The sequence below is a fragment of the Prionailurus bengalensis genome, chromosome B1, assembly GCF_016509475.1.
Source record: "Prionailurus bengalensis isolate Pbe53 chromosome B1, Fcat_Pben_1.1_paternal_pri, whole genome shotgun sequence".
In the NCBI taxonomy this organism is placed as follows: domain Eukaryota; kingdom Metazoa; phylum Chordata; class Mammalia; order Carnivora; family Felidae; genus Prionailurus; species Prionailurus bengalensis.
This window is the reverse complement of record NC_057344.1, coordinates 14,486,752-14,507,832: the sequence shown is the minus strand read 5'-3', so window position 1 is coordinate 14,507,832 and position 21,081 is coordinate 14,486,752. Positions and strand designations below refer to the sequence as shown.

Here is a 21,081-nt window from a genome sequence, read left to right as displayed (position 1 = left end):
TACTTATTTGGAAGCTTCCTAGTTTAAATGGTCAAATAAAATTTCTTAAATTTTCCTCAAAGTATGATTACACTATTTTCCGGAACATGGGAAACAAATGTCATGGGACAGTGTGTCTCATTGGTATTCACAGTCACTGCCCCAAATTGGAACTAAGTCGTCATTTAGTCTTCTGTAAGGATACTGGATTTGAGTCCCTGCTTCACCAGATACTAGTTCTGTGATTTGAGGGAAACAATTCAAAATGGTCATTAGTTTTCTCATTTGTAACATAGGATCAACAATACCAACCCACCCCATTGGGTTCAGGGAGGCTCAAATAAAACATAGGTAGGGGCACCTGGCTGGCTCAGTCAGCATAGCATGTGATTCCTGATCTTGGGGTCTGGAGTGCAAGCCCCTCATTGGGTATAGAGCTGACTTTAAAAAAACAAACAACAAACATAGGTAAACCAACAACACATCATAGGCACCAAATAAATGGTAGCTATTCACATGGGAGTTCTCGCAGTGGCGACGGTTTTATTTTTTGAGCTAGGTAATGTTATATGGGCATTCAATTAATTATTATTGGACTTTACGGACTTCTGCAATTATATTTCATAATAAAAATGTAAGAAATTAAGTGATCGCTATTTTTAGCATTAGTTAAATGTTAACTTATGGGAAGGTCCCTTAAGCCTTACCTGAGTCCCTACTAACTATAAATTCTATATGGTAGATTACTTAAAAACAGATTAGTTTCTTTTTGTAGTAAGCTAGTTGACTTTCTAATACCTGTTGCAGAAGGAAGCTTGTCTACACTGGGTCCCATGGTTGTTAAACCCCCTTCTGCTCATGGTCCAAAGAGGTTCTGCAGGAATTAAGGAAGAAACTCAATGGTGGCCACTCTCCTTGAACTATCGTCCTGCTCCTGTTTTATACACCCAGGGCTCCCAGTTTTCTTTGAGGATATATGGCTCAAGTTTGAACACTAATTACATGTTCAGGAGTTTTATCATTTCAGAGTGTCCAAGCCCTGGTAAACTGATTTACATGACAACAGTCATAAGAAAAACACTAGGTGATTCTTACCATTTTGGCCAATCTTTATATTCCTTTTCATGCTATATACAGTCCACTTCTATATAATGGTTTTATAGTTCAGTGTATTTACTGTTTATTTTGCGCTAGTTTGGTTGCCTCCTTAATGACTGCCAAGGAGGATTCTGATTCTACTCATAAAAATTTCTAAATCACAGAAGGTATTTGATTGCTTCCTGTTAAGTACTGATACACGTAATCTCCAGTGTTTCTTCTTTTTTTTTTTTTTTTAATTTTTAATGTTTATTTTTGAGAGAGAGAGAGATACCGGGAGAGAGGCAGAGAGAGGGTGACACAGAATCCCAAGCAGGCTCCAGGCCCTGAGTTGTCAGCACAAAGTCTAATGTGGGGCTCAAACCCATGAACCACGAGATCAAGACCTGAGCCGAAGTCAGACACTTAACCACTGAGCCACTCGGGAGCCCCTGTAATTTCTAGTTTTTAAAAGAATGTCCAGTATGTAATCCTTCCTTTTCAGTATTACTTTTTTTTCCCCTCTTTCCAAGTTAGTCAACTTATTTTTGGAACTTTGCCCACTCACTACTTTTTTCTTTTTTTGCTCTATAAACAGCAAAACAACAGATAGAACTTTAAAAATTAATGTTCATTTGCAGATAATAATCCCTCTTCAGTTTTGTTTAAATGATAAAAAGCTACAAAGAGTATTTCTATTCAACTACATTATTTTTCAAAAGTCATGGCTAAAACTGATACCAAGAGATTTGCCAGTGAAGTGAGTCAATGTAGGACTTTAGCACAATTTTTGAGGAAAAAACCTACAAGCTTCCCTTAAACTACAACAGTTGTAGGACTGCTCTGGTTCCCAGTTGATGCTTTGGTTACCTTCTCACTGCCATTACTCAGAGATCTAAACAGCAAGGAGAATTCTGTACCCAAAAAAAGCTGCCCTTGGTAGGAAAAACGATGGTCTTTCTTTCACACATAATTCAAATTGGAGCAGGCTTTTTATACATACAAATACAAATGTACATAAATATGTACATAATACATATAAAAAGCCTTGGAATTACACACCCTTATGACAATTACTGTGGCCAATGGAAGCAGTGGCAGGCCCCAAGAATTTGGGTTAAAAATTCACAACACTATTCTTCAAAGTCAACTAACTTTACTGTTAAAAAAAAAAAAAAAAATCCTGCTTCTAATACCATTAAGAAAAACCAGTTTTAGAACATCACCGCAGTGATTTAAAAATGAAATTCACTATTTCCCATCTTGATAATTTTATTCACTCAACTAGACTGCAAATTATTTTAAGGTTTTTTGTTTTTTTTTTTAATTTCAGTTGAACCCATATGGGACTAATTCCCTAGTTGAGAATATTCAAGACATGTTAAATACCAGGAAGGATTAATAAGCAGAAGAGCTACTGATGTGACTCATTCCAAGGAAATGAAGGCTTTGAAAAGATGCTCTGTCACTTAATAAAACTGGTAGAAAACTGCAATCTGGGTTTCAGAAATCTTAGCATTTAGAGAAATGAGAATTATTTTTTTTTTAATTTTTTTTTCAACGTTTATTTATTTTTGGGACAGAGAGAGACAGAGCATGAACGGGGGAGGGGCAGAGAGAGAGGGAGACACAGAGTCGGAAACAGGCTCCAGGCTCTGAGCCATCAGCCCAGAGCCCGACGCGGGGCTCGAACTCACGGACCGCGAGATCGTGACCTGGCTGAAGTCGGACGCTTAACCGACTGCGCCACCCAGGCGCCCCGAGAAATGAGAATTATTAAGACAACGTAGTAAGACCTTGTGTTCTGCAGACAATCAGATACAGGCTTGAATTCATTCTTTGGCCAAATTACTTTGTTTCATGTGAAATACGGGCCAAATAAGAATAGTTACTCATAAGGTTGTGAGGGAGTATACATAAATAAGCAATTAATAAACTATCGTATAGTGCATTTTAAGTGTATTATCTCCTTTAACCCTCATAGTTCGAGGGCCATTTGTCTTATTCTACAGATGAAGTTAAAAGGCAGAATTCCCAAAGGGAGACAAGATTCTATCTCAAGAATTACAGATTCCTACCAAAGCTTGTTTTCTTCTCGAACTATCGTAAAATGTTTCTCTATCTGGGATTCTTTACATTTTAAGAGCATTTTATAAGCTGTTAATAAGGCTATAGCAAATGTTTATAAATTAATGCTTTTATACGAAGCAGCTTCCAAGTCTACCATATCAAAAGGTTAGTATAACTTAAAATATTTTCAATATGCTTTATATTAACTTGAAACAAGCCAATTTAGGAAATAGCAAACCACCTAATTAGACACATTACAGAAATTTATTTATCCTTTGTAATATTTGGCTTTTCTAGCAAAGCATTGTCCCACAAAATACACACTCCAAGACTGAGGAAAGTCGAGTAATTAGAAGTACTTTCCTAAAACTCAGGTTACTGCTTCTCACAACATATGAAGGCAACCTATTTACAGAATATGGACTTTGGTATCTAATTTTATATCCTCAATATGGAGTCATTTTTAAAGATTATCTGGTAAAGCGAAAGGTGATCATTTCGAATGTGTAAGTATCCTTGTCTATTTCTAGAATAGAAAATAGAAATAACTTCTTCATCCTTAAAATGATGCTACTTATGTTCAATTTTCCTACTCCAATATAACAGGCGCATTAAAGGTCATTTCTTGATTTTTCTCAGGACATTATTACCACTACTGCTCAAAGTGCAGCAGCTAGATAGAAGGCCAGAAAGATAACAACTTGGGCCAGAGTTTGAAGAAAAATGGAAGAGAACACACAATAGAGTAATACAATCAGAATCATGTCAGGCATAGGATTCCATTTCATTACTAACAAATGTCATGCAACTGGACGAGCTCAGTAGAGCTCAGCATGGCTCTCCATTGTTCCCAGTATTCTTCTGGGAGATTTGTTTAAAAACAAAAAAAACAAAAAACCATCTAGTTCTAGATTTGCAAACTGTATTTTCTCTATCCATAAAAAGTTGCATATCAGCTATGAAAAATAACCCGGCTGTAATTTATAGTGACTAGTAGTGGGAAGCCCATTTGCAGGAATTGGTTCTGACTTAGAGGGGGGAGAAGAAAAACACGACTTCTTGAAAAGGTAAAATAGCTTAAAGCATTTAATATCTAAACAAATCAATCTGTTAATAGTAGTCACAAAATATGCTTAATATAGAAACCCACATTTATGTCTTTAAGAAAAAGTGTAAATTGTATTTTACCTCAAACATAAATTAACCCACTTAAAGAATCTGCAGCGGTCAAAATCATGGTGAATTTTAAACAACTTCAGAATAAAATAACCTTAAGTACTTTATACTGCTTTATATCTAAAAAATGCTTACAACTTCTCATAAAAATAGTCTGAGGCAACTATTTTTTCTTTTATTCTTTAACAAGACATGTTCAGTATCATGGGCAACATTCTTAAAACCTTAAGCTTCACAGACTTTCAAACATTCAAATACTATGGTCCCCTTTTCTTTGATGTGGAGGTTTATTCAGCTGGGGGTGGGGAAAGCGTGGTAGACAACTTAATACATTTTCACCAAATCGAAAGTAGTACAAAAGTTTTAAGATTCTACAGAACTACACATCGTACCTAACGGATCATTAAAAATAGAAGACAGTATTTTCTTCAGCAAATAAAACAGCATACTGGTATGCTGTTAACGCATACTTCTTAATATGTACTGTCATTCATAAATTATTTACAACTTCTACTGTGCGAAGAGAACTAGAATGTAAATTTTCTGCAAAACTGGAAAAAAGCAATACAAAATTTGTGAAAGCCTGTGTTTCGTATTATACAAAAGTAAGCCAGTTTTTCTCTTCAAATACCAGACATCATCTGCAGTGGTATTTTGGGCAAATTATAGTAATTCTTGAGGATGTTTTAATGCTGGAGGTAAGTTTACAGGCCTTGACTCTTCATCGAGGAGGACCAGGTCTTCTATTTCACTGCCTCTGTATTTCCTTTTACAGATCTTTACCACTACTTTCTTCTTGAGAAATAACTTCAGTGCTTCTCTTGATGCAACAGCTTTTGCATTCTCTTTGCTTTTTCCACAGCCGGTGCCCAAATACACAGACTTGCACCTCAATTCACAGACAATGCTTTCTTGAGAGCTTTTGTTTTGAGGCAGATCTGCCAGTTCTTTTAGCGGAACAAAAAACACATCCAGTGTGGCCTTCAGAGCCTCTATGGCCGCATTTAGGAGCTCTCCGTGATTCACGTTGGGACTAAAGCCGCCAACGGCCACCAGCTTCCACGCCACCGTTTTATACAGTCTATTGAAAAAAGGTTGTTTCTGTTTCACATCTTCATTAGTTAACTTGCAACAAGAGAATTTAACAGAACTCTCGCTGGACTGCGAAGTACTTTTGGAAGGCAACTGTGATGTGCTCGTCTGAGAACTAATCTTAGAGGCCAGCTGGGACACACCTGCTAAGGAAGGGCTTTTGGAAACTAGAGATCCACTGGTTTGGGAGCTGCTTTTGGAAGCTAACAGCGACGCGGCTACCTGCGAAGTGCTTTTGGAAGTCAGCAGCGATGCAGGTGTGGATGTGCTGCTTTTGGGAGTGAGCAAGGATATGCCTGATGAGGAACTATTTTTAGAAGCAGAGGAGGAAACACTTGCCTCTGAACTAGTTTTGGAAGTTAACCCACCTGAAGCTGTCTCTGAACTAGGTTTAGAAGACAACAGTGGCAACTCTCCTTCTGGGCTTCCGGAGGAGCCCAACAAGGGCACCTCGATCTCTGAGATGCTTTGAGAAGCTGAGACTGAAGAGCCTTCCAAAGCACTCTTTTTAGGTGATCCACTCTGTTGTCTGGAATCAGCAGACTGGGTCACATGACTATTCACACTGGATTTCAACAACGAAGAAACAAACGAGGCTGAACCATGTTTATCTGGAGCTTCTGACTCAGAAGCCTTTCCAGACCCTGCCACTGTTACCTGAGAGGAAACGCTGCTACTACTTTGGCTGGAAAGAGACCGGTCTCCATCACTTGTAGAGCTATTCTGACTCGAGGTGGCAGAGCTTCGAGTGGAGTTTCCACTGCTCTCTGATTTGGTGGATGACCCTGTACATGTCGAGCTGTTTTCCTGCTGAGCTGATGCACGTTCTGTTTTGGCAGAAATTTTTGCATGATCTTGCTCAACCGTGGAACTGTTTTTCCCTTCCATGATTCGTTTTTTCGCCGGCTCTTCTACCCCTTCTGAAAAGAAGGAAAACAGATATGTGACTAAGTCTAGCTCATACAGATCAGCTGAAAGTTTACAAGACAGATACTTGTTAAAATAAAGGCACAAGGCGAACATATTTCAGGGCTTGCAGTTTCTTTTAAAAAGTGTGGAATAACTTCGTTAATTTCTCAAAACAGTGTCGAATAACATCATTAACTTCTACTATTAAAAAATCCACAGCACAGACAACATATGACACTTGAAAATCTAAAACAGTCAAAGGAGACTATCAAAACCAGGGCCTAAAACACACAAACACAGGATTTAGGTTTAACATTCCAACTTGATTAATAACAGTGTATAAATTCTAGCTTGTTAAAAAAATTAGTAATAACAGTAAATCCTAATTACATCAAACTTATGTTCTAAACTCCTATGTATGTTCACATCTATGATCTGCTAACCATTGCTACTCGATATCCCTCTTTTCTTCACCTTGGCAACCAGTTCGTCTCTTGTGGTATGGATTGGAGCACCTGTCACTTTGATGCCTTCAGCCATACTAAGTATTTTATCCATAACTTTTTGTGGGTACCTGAAAAAAGAAAAAGGCACTTTTAAAAAGTGTTTCCCCCCAGCTACTCCTGCTGCTGTGCAAAAACAGGCCACAGGAACGGCATTTCCTGGTCGTAATCAAGAAAGTGTACCAACCGCCAGGAACTTTCGGTTTCCTGGAACCCCAGAAACAAATGCCCCGGATCCTGGGAGGCGGGGTCCTTGCTCACCAACCCTTAAACTTCGGTGTCCATCCACGAGAGCGATGTCAACCAACGACCCTACCAGCAGCCCCCCACCCACCGCGGGGCGGCGGGGGGGACGGCGGGCTGTTAATCATGTCGGCTTCTGGCTGAGACGCCCTTCTCCCCCTTAAAGGGCGGCCAGTCCCGCAGATTCCCGCGCTTCCCAACTTCCCCCTCCCCGCTGAGGCTCCGGGCCCCAGCCCGGGGGCGGCAGACAAAACGGGGAGAGCCGGTCGGAGACTCTTCCTCACTCACCGGCACCCGAGGAAGACGTGGTTCGCCCAGGCCATGGAAAAGGAGATGAGCTGCTGCAGCTGCCGATTGCGGGTCCCGCTCTCGGCGTCCGCAGCTTCCTCCGTGTTGGCGGCGGCAGCGCCGCCAGTCGGGGCCAGGTCCCCGGCGTTGCGGAGCAGAAACTCCCGGCGGTGGCGCCAGTGTTTGTCAGTCTCGCCGTCGCAGCGCAGCGCCTCCACCCAGGCGGCCACCCGCGGGTTCTGGCTCAGGTACTCCGACACCTCCTGCGCCATGTTGGGCCTGCGGGTCGCGGAGGCCGCGAGCGGACGCTGCACCGGGAAAGAGGCGGGGTGCGCGGGGGCGAGCGGCCCTGTCACTGCGGCCTGCACCGGCGGCCCTCCAGAGAACGCCCCTCGGGAGGCCGAGACGCCAAACAACAGCGCCCGGAGCAGCCGAACCGCCCACTTCCGCCCGCCGCCGGCTCCTTCCCTTTTATAACCTCGCCGCCGCCGAGCGCCCGCGCGTCCTTCCGGCGCGAGCCGGCTCTCCCAGGACGCTTTGCGGCGCCCGAGCTGCCGCGCCGCGGCCCGGCCGGGAGGCGGAGGGGCGCCCGCGGGGGCGCGGGGGGGGGCGAGGGCTCGCGCCTCCCGCCCCGCGAGGGCGGGCCGCCAGTGGCTTCCCCCGGGGCGCCCCGGTCTCCGGCGCCAAAGCTTGCGTCCCGGCTCGGCTTTGTGACGCCGCGCGCGCTCCCGCCGTCTCCCTCCCTCCGGCGCGGGGCGTGGAGGCGGGGGAGGCGGGGCGGCGGAGAGGGTGGGGGCCGGGCCGGGCCAGGTCCTCGCGTGCCGCCGCGTCCTCGCAGACCCCGAGCCGCCGGTCGGGCGCGCGGTGCGCGCGTCTCCGCCCGAAGACGCTTGTTTGGAGGGGGGCCGAGGGGAACAAAAGCCCGCCTCCATCTTTTTGATCTTGTCAGAAAACAGCTTCCAGCGCTGTTTCGAATGTAGACGAGCGAAGCATTGGCAGGCCGTCCGGGACGCGGGGCTTTTAGGAATGTGAAATAGTCACCATGTTAAATAGTAACGATGATGATCGTGAAGTCAGACGATTAATCCAGATCGCTGTCGCACGCGGAGTCTGAAACTCGCCCTTGCCCCGCAGGGTTGGGTTAGGTTTCCGCAGCGCAACCCGGGCGGTGCGGGCTTCCTCTCGCGTTGGGTTTTGGTCATAACTGTGCCGAGGACGGTCGTAGTATTTCCTTAAAGGGACAAACGAACCCCCAGCTGGACAAATAGCCAGGAGGCGGCATGGAAAAGTGCCCGTTTCTCCCCCGAACCTTTCCCCTTTAGAGCCTCTTCCCCTTGCATTTCTTTTCTACTTTATACCGTCCACACTTCGCACTTCTACTTCCGACTTGCTTATTGTTAACGCTTCCAAGTTCAGGTATATGTGTCTTCAAGATGAATACACTTTAATAAGTGCAAATAAGTCCTATGTAATAATGATACGTTACGAAGTAAAAAGAAATTTTCCTCTCACTAAATGTGGACTTTGATTCAAAAATGCTTGTATCAGAAAAACCAAGCCAAAAAAGTGACTTACACTGGATAAGATTTTTTTTTCTTAAGTTTTATTTATTTAATCTCTTCACCCAAGGTGGGGCTTGAACTCAGGACTCGAGATCAAGAGTTGCATGCTCTTCTGACTGAAACAGCCAGGCGCCCCTAGATAAGATTTTTTTTTTTAACGTTTGCATACATGCTGAAACCGTCAACATCCAACTCACACGAAAAGCTTACTGCCTGCTTTCCTGCCGTACCAAATGAAACCGGAAAGGCAGAGACACAAAAGGGTTTTGAAGCCCGAGATTTTGCTTCTAATTTTGCTCTTTTTCTCCTTTTCACTGCGAATTTCTGAAACTTGAGAGAGAGATGAAAAGCTGCAGAAATCTGGCAGTTTAAAAGACGAGAAGTTTTATAGTTTTTGCTTTCGTGAATTAGTTGGCATGGGGAAGACAGCAGGTAAAAAAGAAGCCATGATTACATACCTAGGTCATACGTGTGCATTTTAAGCCAACAATTTCCCCACTAATTTTCTTGTTGCCGTGTAGCCCTCTACCTATTGGTTTCATTGCCTTGAAGGGAGAACAAGTAGTGCCTGAATTCCGAAATGATTTGTTTTAAGTTGTAATAAAAGCAATGTGGTCGGAAAGCCACTTTTCAAGAGCCAGGTGCTTGGCAGAAAAGCTACGTGTATTTTTCTTTTTCATTTTTAAAAAGCTGACTTTACCTATAAAGATTCAGGGCACAGACCATGGACCACAAAGTTAAGAAGAATGGTATATATTTTTTAGAAAAAATAAGTCTTTTCACCATGTGGAGATCAATTCCTTTCTGGGCGGTCGGAAAGATGCAGAGAAAAAAGTTAAGAAGAGAATTCAGGAAAATCGGTGTGAGTGGAGGAGACGGTGAGGAGGGAATGTTGGCCCTGCCTGGACCTCTGGGAGAAGACAGTCCATTTGGTGTTCTGAGCCACCTTGGGTTGGCCTTTAGAAGGGTAGGAATGTGGGGCGCCTGGGTGACGCAGTCGGTTAAGCGTCCGACTTCAGCCAGGTCACGATCTCGCGGTCCGTGAGTTCGAGCCCCGCGTCGGGCTCTGGGCTGACGGCTCAGAGCCTGGAGCCTGTTTCCGATTCTGTGTCTCCCTCTCTCTGCTCCTCCCCTGCTGGCACTCTGTCTGTCTCTCTCAAAAATAAATAAGCATTACAAAAAAATTTATGTGTGTGTGTGTGTGTGTGTGTGTGTGTGTGTGTGTGTGTAAAGGCCCAGAGAGAGAAAAGCCACAGTGCCCCTCAGGCATCATGACCCAAAAGAGGCTAGAGGTTTGGATGGTCCAAGTTGCGAAGGAGGCAGCAGCTAGTTCTAAACAAGTCATCAGGCCCCTGAGATCCCGTTTGGGCCATTCAGTAGGGTGACTGCTCTCAAACTCCTTGCCAAAGACCAAGCTGCACCACTTGTATTGGGAGATCAGACAGTTCACTCCGAGTAGATCCTACAGGGAAGAAAGCAAGGAAAGAACGAAGCACAGAGACAATGCTGGATGATACCCAAGCCTCTCCCCCCACCCCCACCCCACTAGAAACCTGGCCAGCAGGGGCGGGGGAGGGGGGGGAGAATCTTAAAAAAAAAACAACTGAGAAATACCCACCACCACCCCAAAATTGAGTTTTGAGCCACAAGTGGCCGAATTCTCCTAATTTCATGAGATTAAGTTTTCCACTACAAGCAGAAGCACGTTCATTAAAACTGCTGCTACGCTGTGTCTCTGAAGAAATCCAGTAAAAACTCCAGTGGCAAGCTGGCCTTTGTGCAAGATGGCCGCCCCATGCAGCGACCTGCGAGGATGGACGCGTGCTCCTGAGGGCGACTGCGGAAACGAGCAAAGGACTAAGGAAGCTTCGACATGAAGGTCTGCGTGTGGAGGGCAGGGGTCTGTGTCAAACAAATGCTCCAGCCAATGTCCCTGCCGAGGTTATGGCTTCACTTGAGAAACATTCCACAGTGAAGGGAAAACTTTTACCCAGAAAAGTCAAAGAAGAGAATGTTTTAAGAAGAGAGTGCTCCCCTGCATCAGTAGCTGGGGAGAAATCAAGGAAGAGGAATACTGCTGTTGAACAGTGGGATTTAGAGGCTGGGACCATTGATGAGCTTAGCAAAAGCAATTTGGGTGGAGTGATGGGGACATTGGAGTGAGTTCAGGGATAGGGAAAGGAGACGGTTGACCATGAAGGAGAGGAGAGCCAAGAAGCTGAGAAAGGATGTGGGGTCCAGGCAGCTTTTATTAAGATGGGAATAGCTTGAGCATGTGCATCTGTGACTGAAAGGAGCGAACAGAGAGATACATTATTTTTTGTTAATGTTTATTTTTGACAGAGAGAGACAGAGCATGAGAGGGGGAGGGGCAGAGAGAGAGGGAGACACAGAATCCCATGCATTTTTAAATACATTTTATAATGCATTTAAATATTATACTTAATCTTTGATTTCATAGTCTCTCAATTGTAGACAATTACTCTTGAGTCCCATGTCATGTAAGAAAATTCCGGAAGAGAGACCATAGGCAGATATTTGGGCATTCACAAAGTCTGGCTTTGGGGCTCCTGGGTGGCTCAGTTGGTTGAGCGTCCAGCTCTCAATTTTGGCTCCGATCATGATCTCACGGTTCATAGGTGCGAGCCCTGCGTCGGGCTCCATCCTGGCAGCGTTCAGCCTGCTTGGGATTCTCTCTCTCCCTTTCTCTCTCCCTTCCCCCCCCCCCCCTCAAAATAAATAAACTTAAAAAAAAAGTCTGGCTTTAAGAGAAAATGCCATCACTCATGGTAACTTGGCAGCAGGTGGAAAATTCTGAAGTGTTCCTACTTACCTGCAGGGGTGGTGCTATTTGTTTGTCCATTCATCCTTAACATAAATAAGTGTCAATCAATTTGTTTGCTGCTTCGAGAATTAAATAAGATTGTGAAGTTACGTCTTTCATGGGGTTAGTTTCCAAAATCAGCATGTAGATGAAAGTCAGATAGCCAATTCCACTTTACCTTTTCCTGTGGCAAAGCAATTATCTTAATTTTAGAAAGACCCTTAGGCATCTGCTGATGTGAAGAAGGGGAGAATTATGGACTTTCTCTACAGGCTCATAAATTCTAGTTTGATTAATTTCCATTGCAAGTGACAAAAAAAAAAAAAAGATTTAAAATGGCTTCTGCTTAAACACAAAGGAGATTTATTGGATGTGCTCTTGACAGACCAGGAAGTAGACCATGGGATCCAGGTACTCGAATAATACAATCAGGAAACCTGTTACTTTTCATCTCCAAACTTCGCTTTCTCTGTGTCAACTTCAATCTCGGGCAAGCTCTTCCTGCATCGTGGCAAGGTGGTTTTGAGCAGCTCACGGCATGTACATCGTCTCTAGTTTAGCAAACTAAGAATATCTCTTTCTTGATAGTTCCTGACCATGTCCTGAGTTCTGCTGGTAATCCATTTATCCTTAATAAACACTCTAGACAGGGGTATGAAATATTCCAGTTGCATAGGTCTAAGTCATGTGTCCACCTTGAGAATAATAAAACATTTGAGTAGGGTCAATATCATGCAAGGGAAATAAACTAAATGCATCAAAGAATTTACACTCAAGGAAATGGAGATAAGAGTCATATGAGAAGGATCACGAAATACCAGAAAATATTTTTAAAGGACGGTAGTAAGCAGTTGCAAAGGACACAAGACAATTTTCCTATGTGAGATCTTATTATCAGGATGATGTCTTTCCTCCACATCACAGCCAAACTGATAAAATCATTTTACAGCAATTTTTGTATTTCTTTATATAGTGTTATCTAGAGTCTTCCTAAAAACAGTTTCATCTTTAGTCTTCATGGTTCTCCTAATGCTAATAAGACAAGGTATTTTTATGTGTAATTTCCCATCCCTTTGTGAAATTCTTTACCTGTGACTTATCCCACAAAGAAGGAGATTTAACTCTAGAACCGAGAAACAGATAGAGATCAGAGAGTAGTTAGTGTTTGGAGAAGTACAGTTCAATTTCCCATAAAATAATAAACTTGATCTCAACTCTTCAGAATCACGGAAGGTTAGAGCTAGAAGGAGACCTTAAGATTGTATTTATTTTGCAGATGAAGACACTGAGGGTCAGAGTGGTTAAGTGATTGCCCAAGATCAAATGATCAATGAATGGAAGGATAAAAATGAGAAACCAAGGAACATAGTCTGTTGACTTCTGGTCTAGGACTCAGGTCTCCTGTCACATTTTGTTTCTTGGTGAAGTTTAATCAATCGGCAATTTTGATGAACTCACGAGGTGGAGTGGCGGCAAAAGTGAGCTGAAACTTGTTAAATCCGGGCACCGAGATTATGGCAGCAATCCACTTAGTTATTGGGCAATTTGGTAACTAGGAGCAGGAAGGATATGAACTTTGTGCTTCTTTGTACCCAGGGCTGCGGTACATGAATGTGTGATTGCCTTGAAGCTACAAACACCAGGGGCAGTAGAAAGGAACGTTTCTGGAGAGATCCATGAAGCCAAGCCAGGGGAGAGGATGTAGCCGGTTAGGGGTTCAGAATATTGATTTAGGAGTCAGACATTCCTGGGTTTGAATTCTGTCTCCATTATGTATCTCGTGTGGCCTTGGGCAAATTATTTCACTTCTCTTGGTGCCTGGCTGGTTCATGCAGTAGAGCTTGCAACTCTTTATCTCGGGGTCAGAAGTTCAAGCCCCACACTGGGTGTAGGGTTTACTTTAGAAAGTTATTTAACTTCTCTAAATCTTTGTTTCCTTCACCACGACATGGGGGTACCTGCACCTAGAATTGTAAGGACTAAATGAGATCACATATATAAAGAGAAGAGGTCAAACCTGGTACATAGTTTATACTCAATAAATGCACTTTCGAAACATGTTTTGAAGTTTTATTTGGTCACGAGGCAATTGTAATCATTGGTTTTTTGGTTTATGCAAATAACACCGTTGCAGATGAACCGAGTTCAGTAGGTACAAACCTCAGTCCACAAACCCAAGGCGCACAAAGAAATGTAACTGTTTTTCTATGATCGAATTCATTTTGTGTTTTAAGGTCCCGTGTCACCAACTGACGCAAACTAAATTTCAGTCCAGTCAGGATTCTGAGTACCCCTTCCAGGGAGCTTACCTGGTGTGGAGGGACAGGGGCTGAAGGTGGGGGTCAAGGTGAGGCGTTCCCTGGGGTCAGTTTTTTGTCCCTGTAGGTCCATGTGGGCCACTGCTTCACCCTTCTCACCCCGTGGCAGAGTCGGAGGGGTCTTCTTGCCGTGCTCACACCTGGCTCAGGCATGGGGAACATCCCATTGCTTACGGCACCGTGTTGTCTGTGACGCTGTCTCAGGTCTGCTGGCCCAGACACAGTGGCTCGTCCATGCGTTCTGAGAGGAAGGGTGCCCTGGATGTCTTCCGGCTTCCCTGGGCCGCTTTGCTCCAGGACCCCCAAGCCTCCTGCGTTTTTCAGCATCTGCTCCCTAGTCTCCTTCCGTCTGCAGTTCAGCCCGAGGTGGGGGGGGGGCCCGGGGGTAGGACGTGGGGTTTCTTTGGGGAAACGTGCCAGGAGTCCCATTCCCTTGGTTCCGACCCTCCCTTCAAGTTCCCCTTTCCTGTGCAGAATTTCTTACCTGGATCAGAGGTAGCCTGGCTCCTTATCTAATATTCTTCTACCCCTATTGCTATTATCCTCTACCCGGACTGTTGATCTATAAAAGTCAAGACTTTGCTTCTTTGCCTTCTATATTCTGCTGCATCTTGCAAAAGGCAGTGGCCACAGAACAGCTCACATCGCAAGTACTAGCTAGAGGGTTATAAACGTTAGAACCACTTCTAGAATTCCCAAGGAAAATGAGCCATATCTACCGAAGCCCCCTCCTATTTTCATACCAGAGACTAATATTAATTTTTATGAAGCAATTTCCTTTTTTTATTTTGAAATGTTTTATTTATTTGAGAGAGAGAGAGAGAGAGAGAATCCGAAGCAGTCTCCAGGCTCTGAGCTGCCAGCAGAGCTCGATGCGGGGCTTGAACCCGTGAACCACAAGATCATGACCTGAGCTGAAGTCGGACGCTTAACCAACTGAGCCACCCAAATGCCCCGAAGCAGTTTCTTTAACACCATCGGAGGGAGAGGTTGGTGGAAAACTTGCAAGCTGGTAAGGAATATCTGGGTCGATGGAGCCATTCTTTCGTTTTAGCAAGTAACTATGAATTCCCACCAAGGGTCGTCCCGAAGGCCAGTGTTAGAAAATCTAATGGGGGAATAAGAAAGCAGAGGGGCAGAAAAAAGTCCAGCCAGTGATCTCCGCGGAAAGAACGCACTGAAAACCTTTGATGGGCTACCAAAGGCAACACTTCAAAATCCCACCTCCTTCTCTTCTTCCCCTGCTACGCAACTGTTGGGTGAATAAGGATGAGTTTTTAAAAACCTCAATTAATTTTAAGGAAGGAAACAAAGTAAGTGTTTTTCTTCTCACCAGGGAAGGCAATTTTGATGTTAAACACCTCATTGATAGTGGTAATACTATGCAGTTAATTTTAAAGATGGGAACAAAAGAAGTGTTTTCATTCTCACTGGGGAAGGCAGTTTTAAACACCTCATTGAGGGTAGTGCCGCCACGCTCATTTGGGACTAGATAATAGCTCCTCTTGACAAGATGCCGAAAACACAGGGTGAAACCCACCAGCACCGAGACGCGTTTTCACCCCCACCTACTAGCAAAGGCACATTTTCTCTATTTCTTGAAAGGAGCGTTAGTCTGCAGTGCAATCCAATTATTTTTACAATGCCACGTCCATGGAAATGAATTCAGGAGCTTACCCCATTGATTTCAGTGGGGCTTGGTGTGGTAAAATTGATTCCACAGGGCTTTGACAGAGTAAACGGGGTGGGGGGGGGCGTTTTTATTCACATTTATTTATTTTTCCAAGCTAGAGCTTAAGAGGATCAGAATGCCCGTTTTATCGCTGCCGCACGAAATTAGAACTAGTAAATAGGAAGGGAAAAGCACAGAGTTACATTACATCCGCGGGCATGAATCTGTTCGTTATTGGGGGCGGGGGGAAGTCTGATCGCGCTTTTCAGTGAACATGGAAGTGGAATCAGACACAAGTTGGAGGCTTCGGCGAAGAATTACAATAGGAGCTTGAAGTCCTGGGACCATCCTGTTGCCCAAGGTGGACACACTGTCGTTGCCTCAGTGGCCCTGGGTCGTGGGATTCTGGATCTAGTGTTACTTTTGGTTGTCCTGAAAGACAGAGACCATAATCTTCTAGCTGTTGGTTCGGAGACAGGGGATGTAATATAGTCACTTAAAAAAAAACATTGGAGAAGTGCTTGGCTGGCTCAGTCGGCAGAGCACGTGACTCTTGATCTCCGGGCTCATGAGTTTGAGCCCCACCTTGGCCGAAGAGCTGACTTTAAAAAAATAAAAAATTAAATTAAAAAAATTAGGGAATTATTTCAATTCTAAATGATATCAATTCTCTTATGACATCATAGACACGTGGAATTCTATTCCTGGCAGGCAGGCTCCTTGGGGATGGAAAAGCGAGGCTGCTTCCTCATTTTTAGGAAATTGAGGGCCGATCGGGAAACTGAGGCTTGGAGAGACCCGTGAGCGGTGACTGACACTTGATTTCCAGGCCAGCATTCTGTCCACCAGACCCGGTTTCAAGAAAAGAGGTTAGCATCTAACCCCTTGGATTCCCCGAGCCAGACACAAACTCCTGGTGCAAGTTGATTTATAGTTAACCTCATCTGGGGGATTCACGGTGCCCGAAAAGGCAAGGAGAAAATGGAGTACAAACCCGCACGCACCACAATGCAGGGAGCCTCGGTAACCACAGAGCATACAGTCCTTATGAAGCGACAGCGGTCGCCTGGTGTGTAATTAATGCCCTTCCCTGGGCCTGCCTGCACAGTCTGGCGCCGAGAACCCCCACTGTCCTGAGATTCCAAAATAGAGCCCCCCATGAGCCCAGTGGGGACAGTGGAGGGTTGCCTGGGAACTCTGTTGCGTCGTCTCTTCCCGATGGGGGACTTTTACATTTAGAAACCTAACTGCATTCTTACCAAGGCGTCCTTGAGTGTTTCTGTCAGTGAGAAGTAGGTTTTGACTCTCTTAAGGGGAATTTGTATAACGGAAACACGGTAGAGCAATCAGATCATGTTGGCCAGGTGCTCTGGCGTTGAAGGCTTCAAAAAATAAAAGCGCTCTCGAAACATAAAAGATAGGATTCTATTTATTTGATTCCAGGATAATACAGAGGGTATCACGTTGGCTATTACCATATTAGGTCGCTTTTCTCCCAGTACATGGCTCTCTCCTGACACAGCTGAGAACGAGCTTTGGTAACTTCAGATGTTAATATAATTTTTCTGTGAAGTCTGGTCACATCACCGCCTGGAAGAATCCACTCTGGGACGTTTCCCTCCGGTTCGCGAGGGATTCTCACCCCTTCTTGTGCCTGTCGGGCCCTCAAAGATCCCAGGAAGTTGCTGCCGGCCCCAGGCTTTAATTCGATATTAGCTTCAGTCTGCTGAACACTCCACTTTCGTGCCCCCTTTGAAGACGTGTGAATTCCCACCCCACAGCCCAGCTCGGCCGGTGCAGAGAGGCCTCCAAGTCAGAGGCATCTTACCTCTTCTGCTCCACGTGGAAACCCAGGGGCAGGCTTCACTCCCAAAGAGAAGCACCAGAGAGAAGAAGGCTTCCTCCTGGCCTCCTACGGGCATTCTTGTGTGGCAGTGGGCGACCAGTGTCCTTTCAGGTGTCGCCGAGAAGGTCATCTTGGGGCTGTTGTGACAGGGGGCACAAGGGAAGGCTTTAATGGAAAGGGACTCCTCCTTCTCCTCCTCCTCTTCCTCCTCCTCCGTCTTCTTGTTTTTGCTATAGGTGGAAATTAGAGCCGACATTTGCTATGGGTGGGAAACAGGGTCAGCAGTAGGAGTATAATTACAGAATCCTGTTAATCCATACTATTGAAAAGAGTGATGTAGTTGTTTATGCATTGATAAGGAAGGATGTCCGTGAAAAAAATCAAGCTGCAAAATCAAAGGCATGGCATGATTCCATTCTTGTAAACACGCTAAAAACATGTCTTCCCAGGAGTAATATGAACAATGGATACAGAAAGGCAGTTTATAGAAGAGGGAGAGAAAATGGCTAGCAAATGTGTAGTCATGTAAATACAAATGGAAACACCAGTGGATGGATTCTTCTGCCCCCAGATCACCACTCTTTAAAAGTTTTTCCCACATCCATGGTAATGAGTAGGGAAATGGATTCTCTCATACGCCCTTGGAGGGATTCAATTACTAAAACCCTTCTGAAAAGTATTTGTCGGTTTTTATTAAAAGTGCACGTACTTCCCAATACGTCACTTTTACTCCTAGAAACTCATCTGACGGAAAAAAAAGCTAGTCGCCTCCTAATAACCAACCACCCTGTCTTCCCCAGTTGCAGACGCTGAGCTGGGCACGTGGCCCCGGGAATCATGGCTACACGTCCCTTCTTCCTTGGTGTGAGCTGTGGCTGTGCACTCCAGTTCTAGGCGATAATGTGGGTGCAGAAGCAGCCATTTCTAGGAAGTTTCCTCCAAGGGAGGAACCATACTCCTGAGGCTCTGCTTTTTTTCTTCTCCCTGGAATGTCGACCGCTGGTTGGAGTTCTGGCAATAAGCTTGGATTCTGAGGTGTCCGTGGGAATGCGATCAGAGCCAGCAAGGTAAAAGGAAGACTGGGCCCCTGCTCCAGGGACCCCCATGCCAGCCTGGCCACTGACAGCCTTCTTGAACATAAGAGAGAGAACTAAATCTCTTTCCTGGTTCAGTCACAATCTTGGGGGTTTTATTTTATTCTCCAAACTCAATCCTAACTGATTGCAATGCATAAAGATATATCGGTAGGGATGTTTACTGAAGCATTGTTTAGAATACTAAGAAATAATAATCTGGCTGTGGATAAAGCAATGGGTGAGCATATTATACGGTCCACTTGTTTATTCATTCAGCAGATACTTTTGAGCATCTACTTGGTATCTGACACAATTGCAATCACTAGTCTCATAGCCATGGACAAGAGAGGCACCTGAGTGGCTCAGTCGGGTAAGGGTCTGACTCTTGACTTCAGCTCAGGTCATGATCTCACAGTTTGTGAGTTCGAGCCCCACGTCGGGCTCTGTGCTGACAGCACGGAACCTTCTTGGGATTCTCGCTCTCTCTCTCTCTCTCTCTCTTTCTCCCTCTGCCCTTCCCCCACTCATGCTGTCACTCTCTTTCTCTCAAAATAAATAAACATCAAAATATATATACCTAGGTGGAGTGTGATCTCATTTTATCTTTAAAAATCTATAAATGCACATGTCTTTGTTTATGTTTCCAAAAAAAAGAAAATTCATGCACAGACATACAAAAATCGCTACCAGTAATTACATCAAAGAGGTAAGGAGGTGCATTCCAGCTACTGGAGGTTGGGAGGCAAGGAACTATTCATTTTTCTTCGGGCATTTCGATCTTAATGGAATTTTACAAGGAGCATGTGTCACTTTTGTAGGAAAAAATACGGATGTATATTTTTCATTTCATTAGTCCACCCGCTTCTCACTTCCTTCCTCTGGTCACATCTGAACTCTGCACGTCTGGAGCATCTTGGAATTCTGCCAGGCAGCCCAGCTGTCACCTGGGCGACAACATCTCCGAAGGGCAGCTCTCCCCACGCTGCGTCATACCCTCTCCACCTTCTATAAACCTGTTGAAGTCTCTAGTCGGCTGAATGTTCCCTTCCATACCTTTGACATTGTCAAATTAGCGCTTTTTCATTGCTCGTAAGAATTTTAATGGCACCATCGGGAGGAAAAGAGTATAGAATCACGGAAGCTTGGACATCTCGTTGGGCAGGAAGTCTCTGAATAAGTGCCGACAATCCAGTCTCTTGTCAAACATCTGTGAGCGTAAGTAGATGTGGGGTAGCACTAAGCCCCTGCCCTTGATGGAGACCCTCTCACCAAGGCGGGTCAGACCCCTGGAAAACAGTGAATCTTCACTTGTAGGGGCCACAATGGTCCGTCCAGCAGGCCGAATGCAAACGGAACACTTGGAGCCTGTCTGCCTGGCAAGTGGCACCTAGAGACTTAGTCTGTTCCGGCTGCTATAACAAAAATACCACAGGCTGGGGCGGCTTAAGCAGCAAAGGTTTATTTCTGCCAGTTCTGGAGGCTGGGAAGTCCATGGGAAGACCCTCTTCTTGGTTCATGGATGGCCGTCTTCTGGCCGTGACTCCCATGGTGGAAAAGGTGAGGGGTCTCTCCGGGGTCTCTCTCTCTCTCTCTCTCTTTTAAAGATTTTATTTTTAAGTAATCTCTACACCCAAAACGGGGCTCAGACTCACAACTCTGAGATCAAGAGTCGTGTGCTCTATTGACTGAGCCAGCCAGGCGCCCCCAAATACCATCACATTAACGATTCGGTTTTAACACATGAATTTGGGGGTGACGCAACCATTCAATCCATAGCTCATAGTAGGCAAGCGGTTGGTAGGGAAAGGGAGGGGGCTTCCAATACAACTAATGTCCCCATCAGATCATGAGGCAGAACAGTGGGGAGTCCAGGCAAACGGTTTGCCTATGTGAGAGAAGTCTGCCCAAGTTCAGGGACAAGCAACCAGTCCTAGGTAGGCATTACCGATTCACCAATGTTTACGGAGCACCTTCCCTAAGCCTCAGGGCAAGGCAGAGGCAGGCCAGGCCTCCTCCTGGTGATGAACTCCATCACGGGCTCCTCCCTGGTGAGGGGCCGAGGGGGGCTCGAACACACGCGGGATTCTAGGGACCAGCAGTGAAGTGACAGCCATGCCTCTCACCAGTTGTGTGACCTTCGGCCGGCCACCGAAACTCTCTGAGTCTCATCTTGCGTGCTTCTAAAATAAAAACAAAAAAGCCCAGCTTGTGGGGTTGTTGAGTATTGATGAAATAATGCTATGCACTGAGCAAACGCTCAGTCCCCTCAGGGAAGCTTGCCTGCTGGCGGCCCCGGGGCAGGGGAAGTGGGCTGGCTCTCGTGTTGACCCGAATAGCAGGCTGATTCACATCCTGGTTCTGAGACCATCCGAGATTTGAATGGCTCCGACTACCTCGGCCTTGACCCAGTGTGAGGGCAGTCTGCAGGTTTGATTTAGAATGTTGC

The 21,081-nt window shown here is 45.1% G+C and overlaps 1 protein-coding gene across 2 annotated transcripts; it reads right to left on the bottom strand.

The window, feature by feature from the left end:
• Nucleotides 1-4,194: 4,194 nt before the first annotated feature.
• On the bottom strand, nucleotides 4,195-8,057 carry LOC122470498 (CDKN2A interacting protein). Of its 2 annotated transcripts, none has more exons than XM_043558207.1 (3): nucleotides 7,338-8,057; nucleotides 6,778-6,877; nucleotides 4,195-6,314 (listed from the first exon to the last, which is right to left on the bottom strand). In XM_043558207.1, exons 1-3 carry the CDS (start codon nucleotides 7,607-7,609, stop codon nucleotides 6,306-6,308), a joined length of 381 nt encoding a protein of 126 aa, XP_043414142.1. In that variant the 5' UTR covers nucleotides 7,610-8,057; the 3' UTR covers nucleotides 4,195-6,305. The 2 variants fall into 2 exon arrangements, with proteins under 2 accessions (XP_043414142.1, XP_043414134.1); XM_043558199.1 differs by having other exon boundaries at nucleotides 6,747-6,877; nucleotides 7,338-8,036.
• Between the last annotated feature and the right edge of the window lie 13,024 nt (nucleotides 8,058-21,081).

Bases quoted from the DNA above. Each gene is read 5' to 3' on its own strand.
- LOC122470498 (XM_043558199.1), bottom strand. From the start codon at position 7,609: ATGGCGCAGGAGGTGTCGGAGTACCTGAGCCAGAACCCGCGGGTGGCC. The intron at 6,878-7,337 runs GTGAGTGAGGAA...TTCTTTTTTCAG, and splicing joins CACGTCTTCCTCGGGTGCCG to GTACCCACAAAAAGTTATGG. The intron at 6,315-6,746 runs GTTAGCAGATCA...CCTTCTTTTCAG, and splicing joins AGGGATATCGAGTAGCAATG to AAGGGGTAGAAGAGCCGGCG.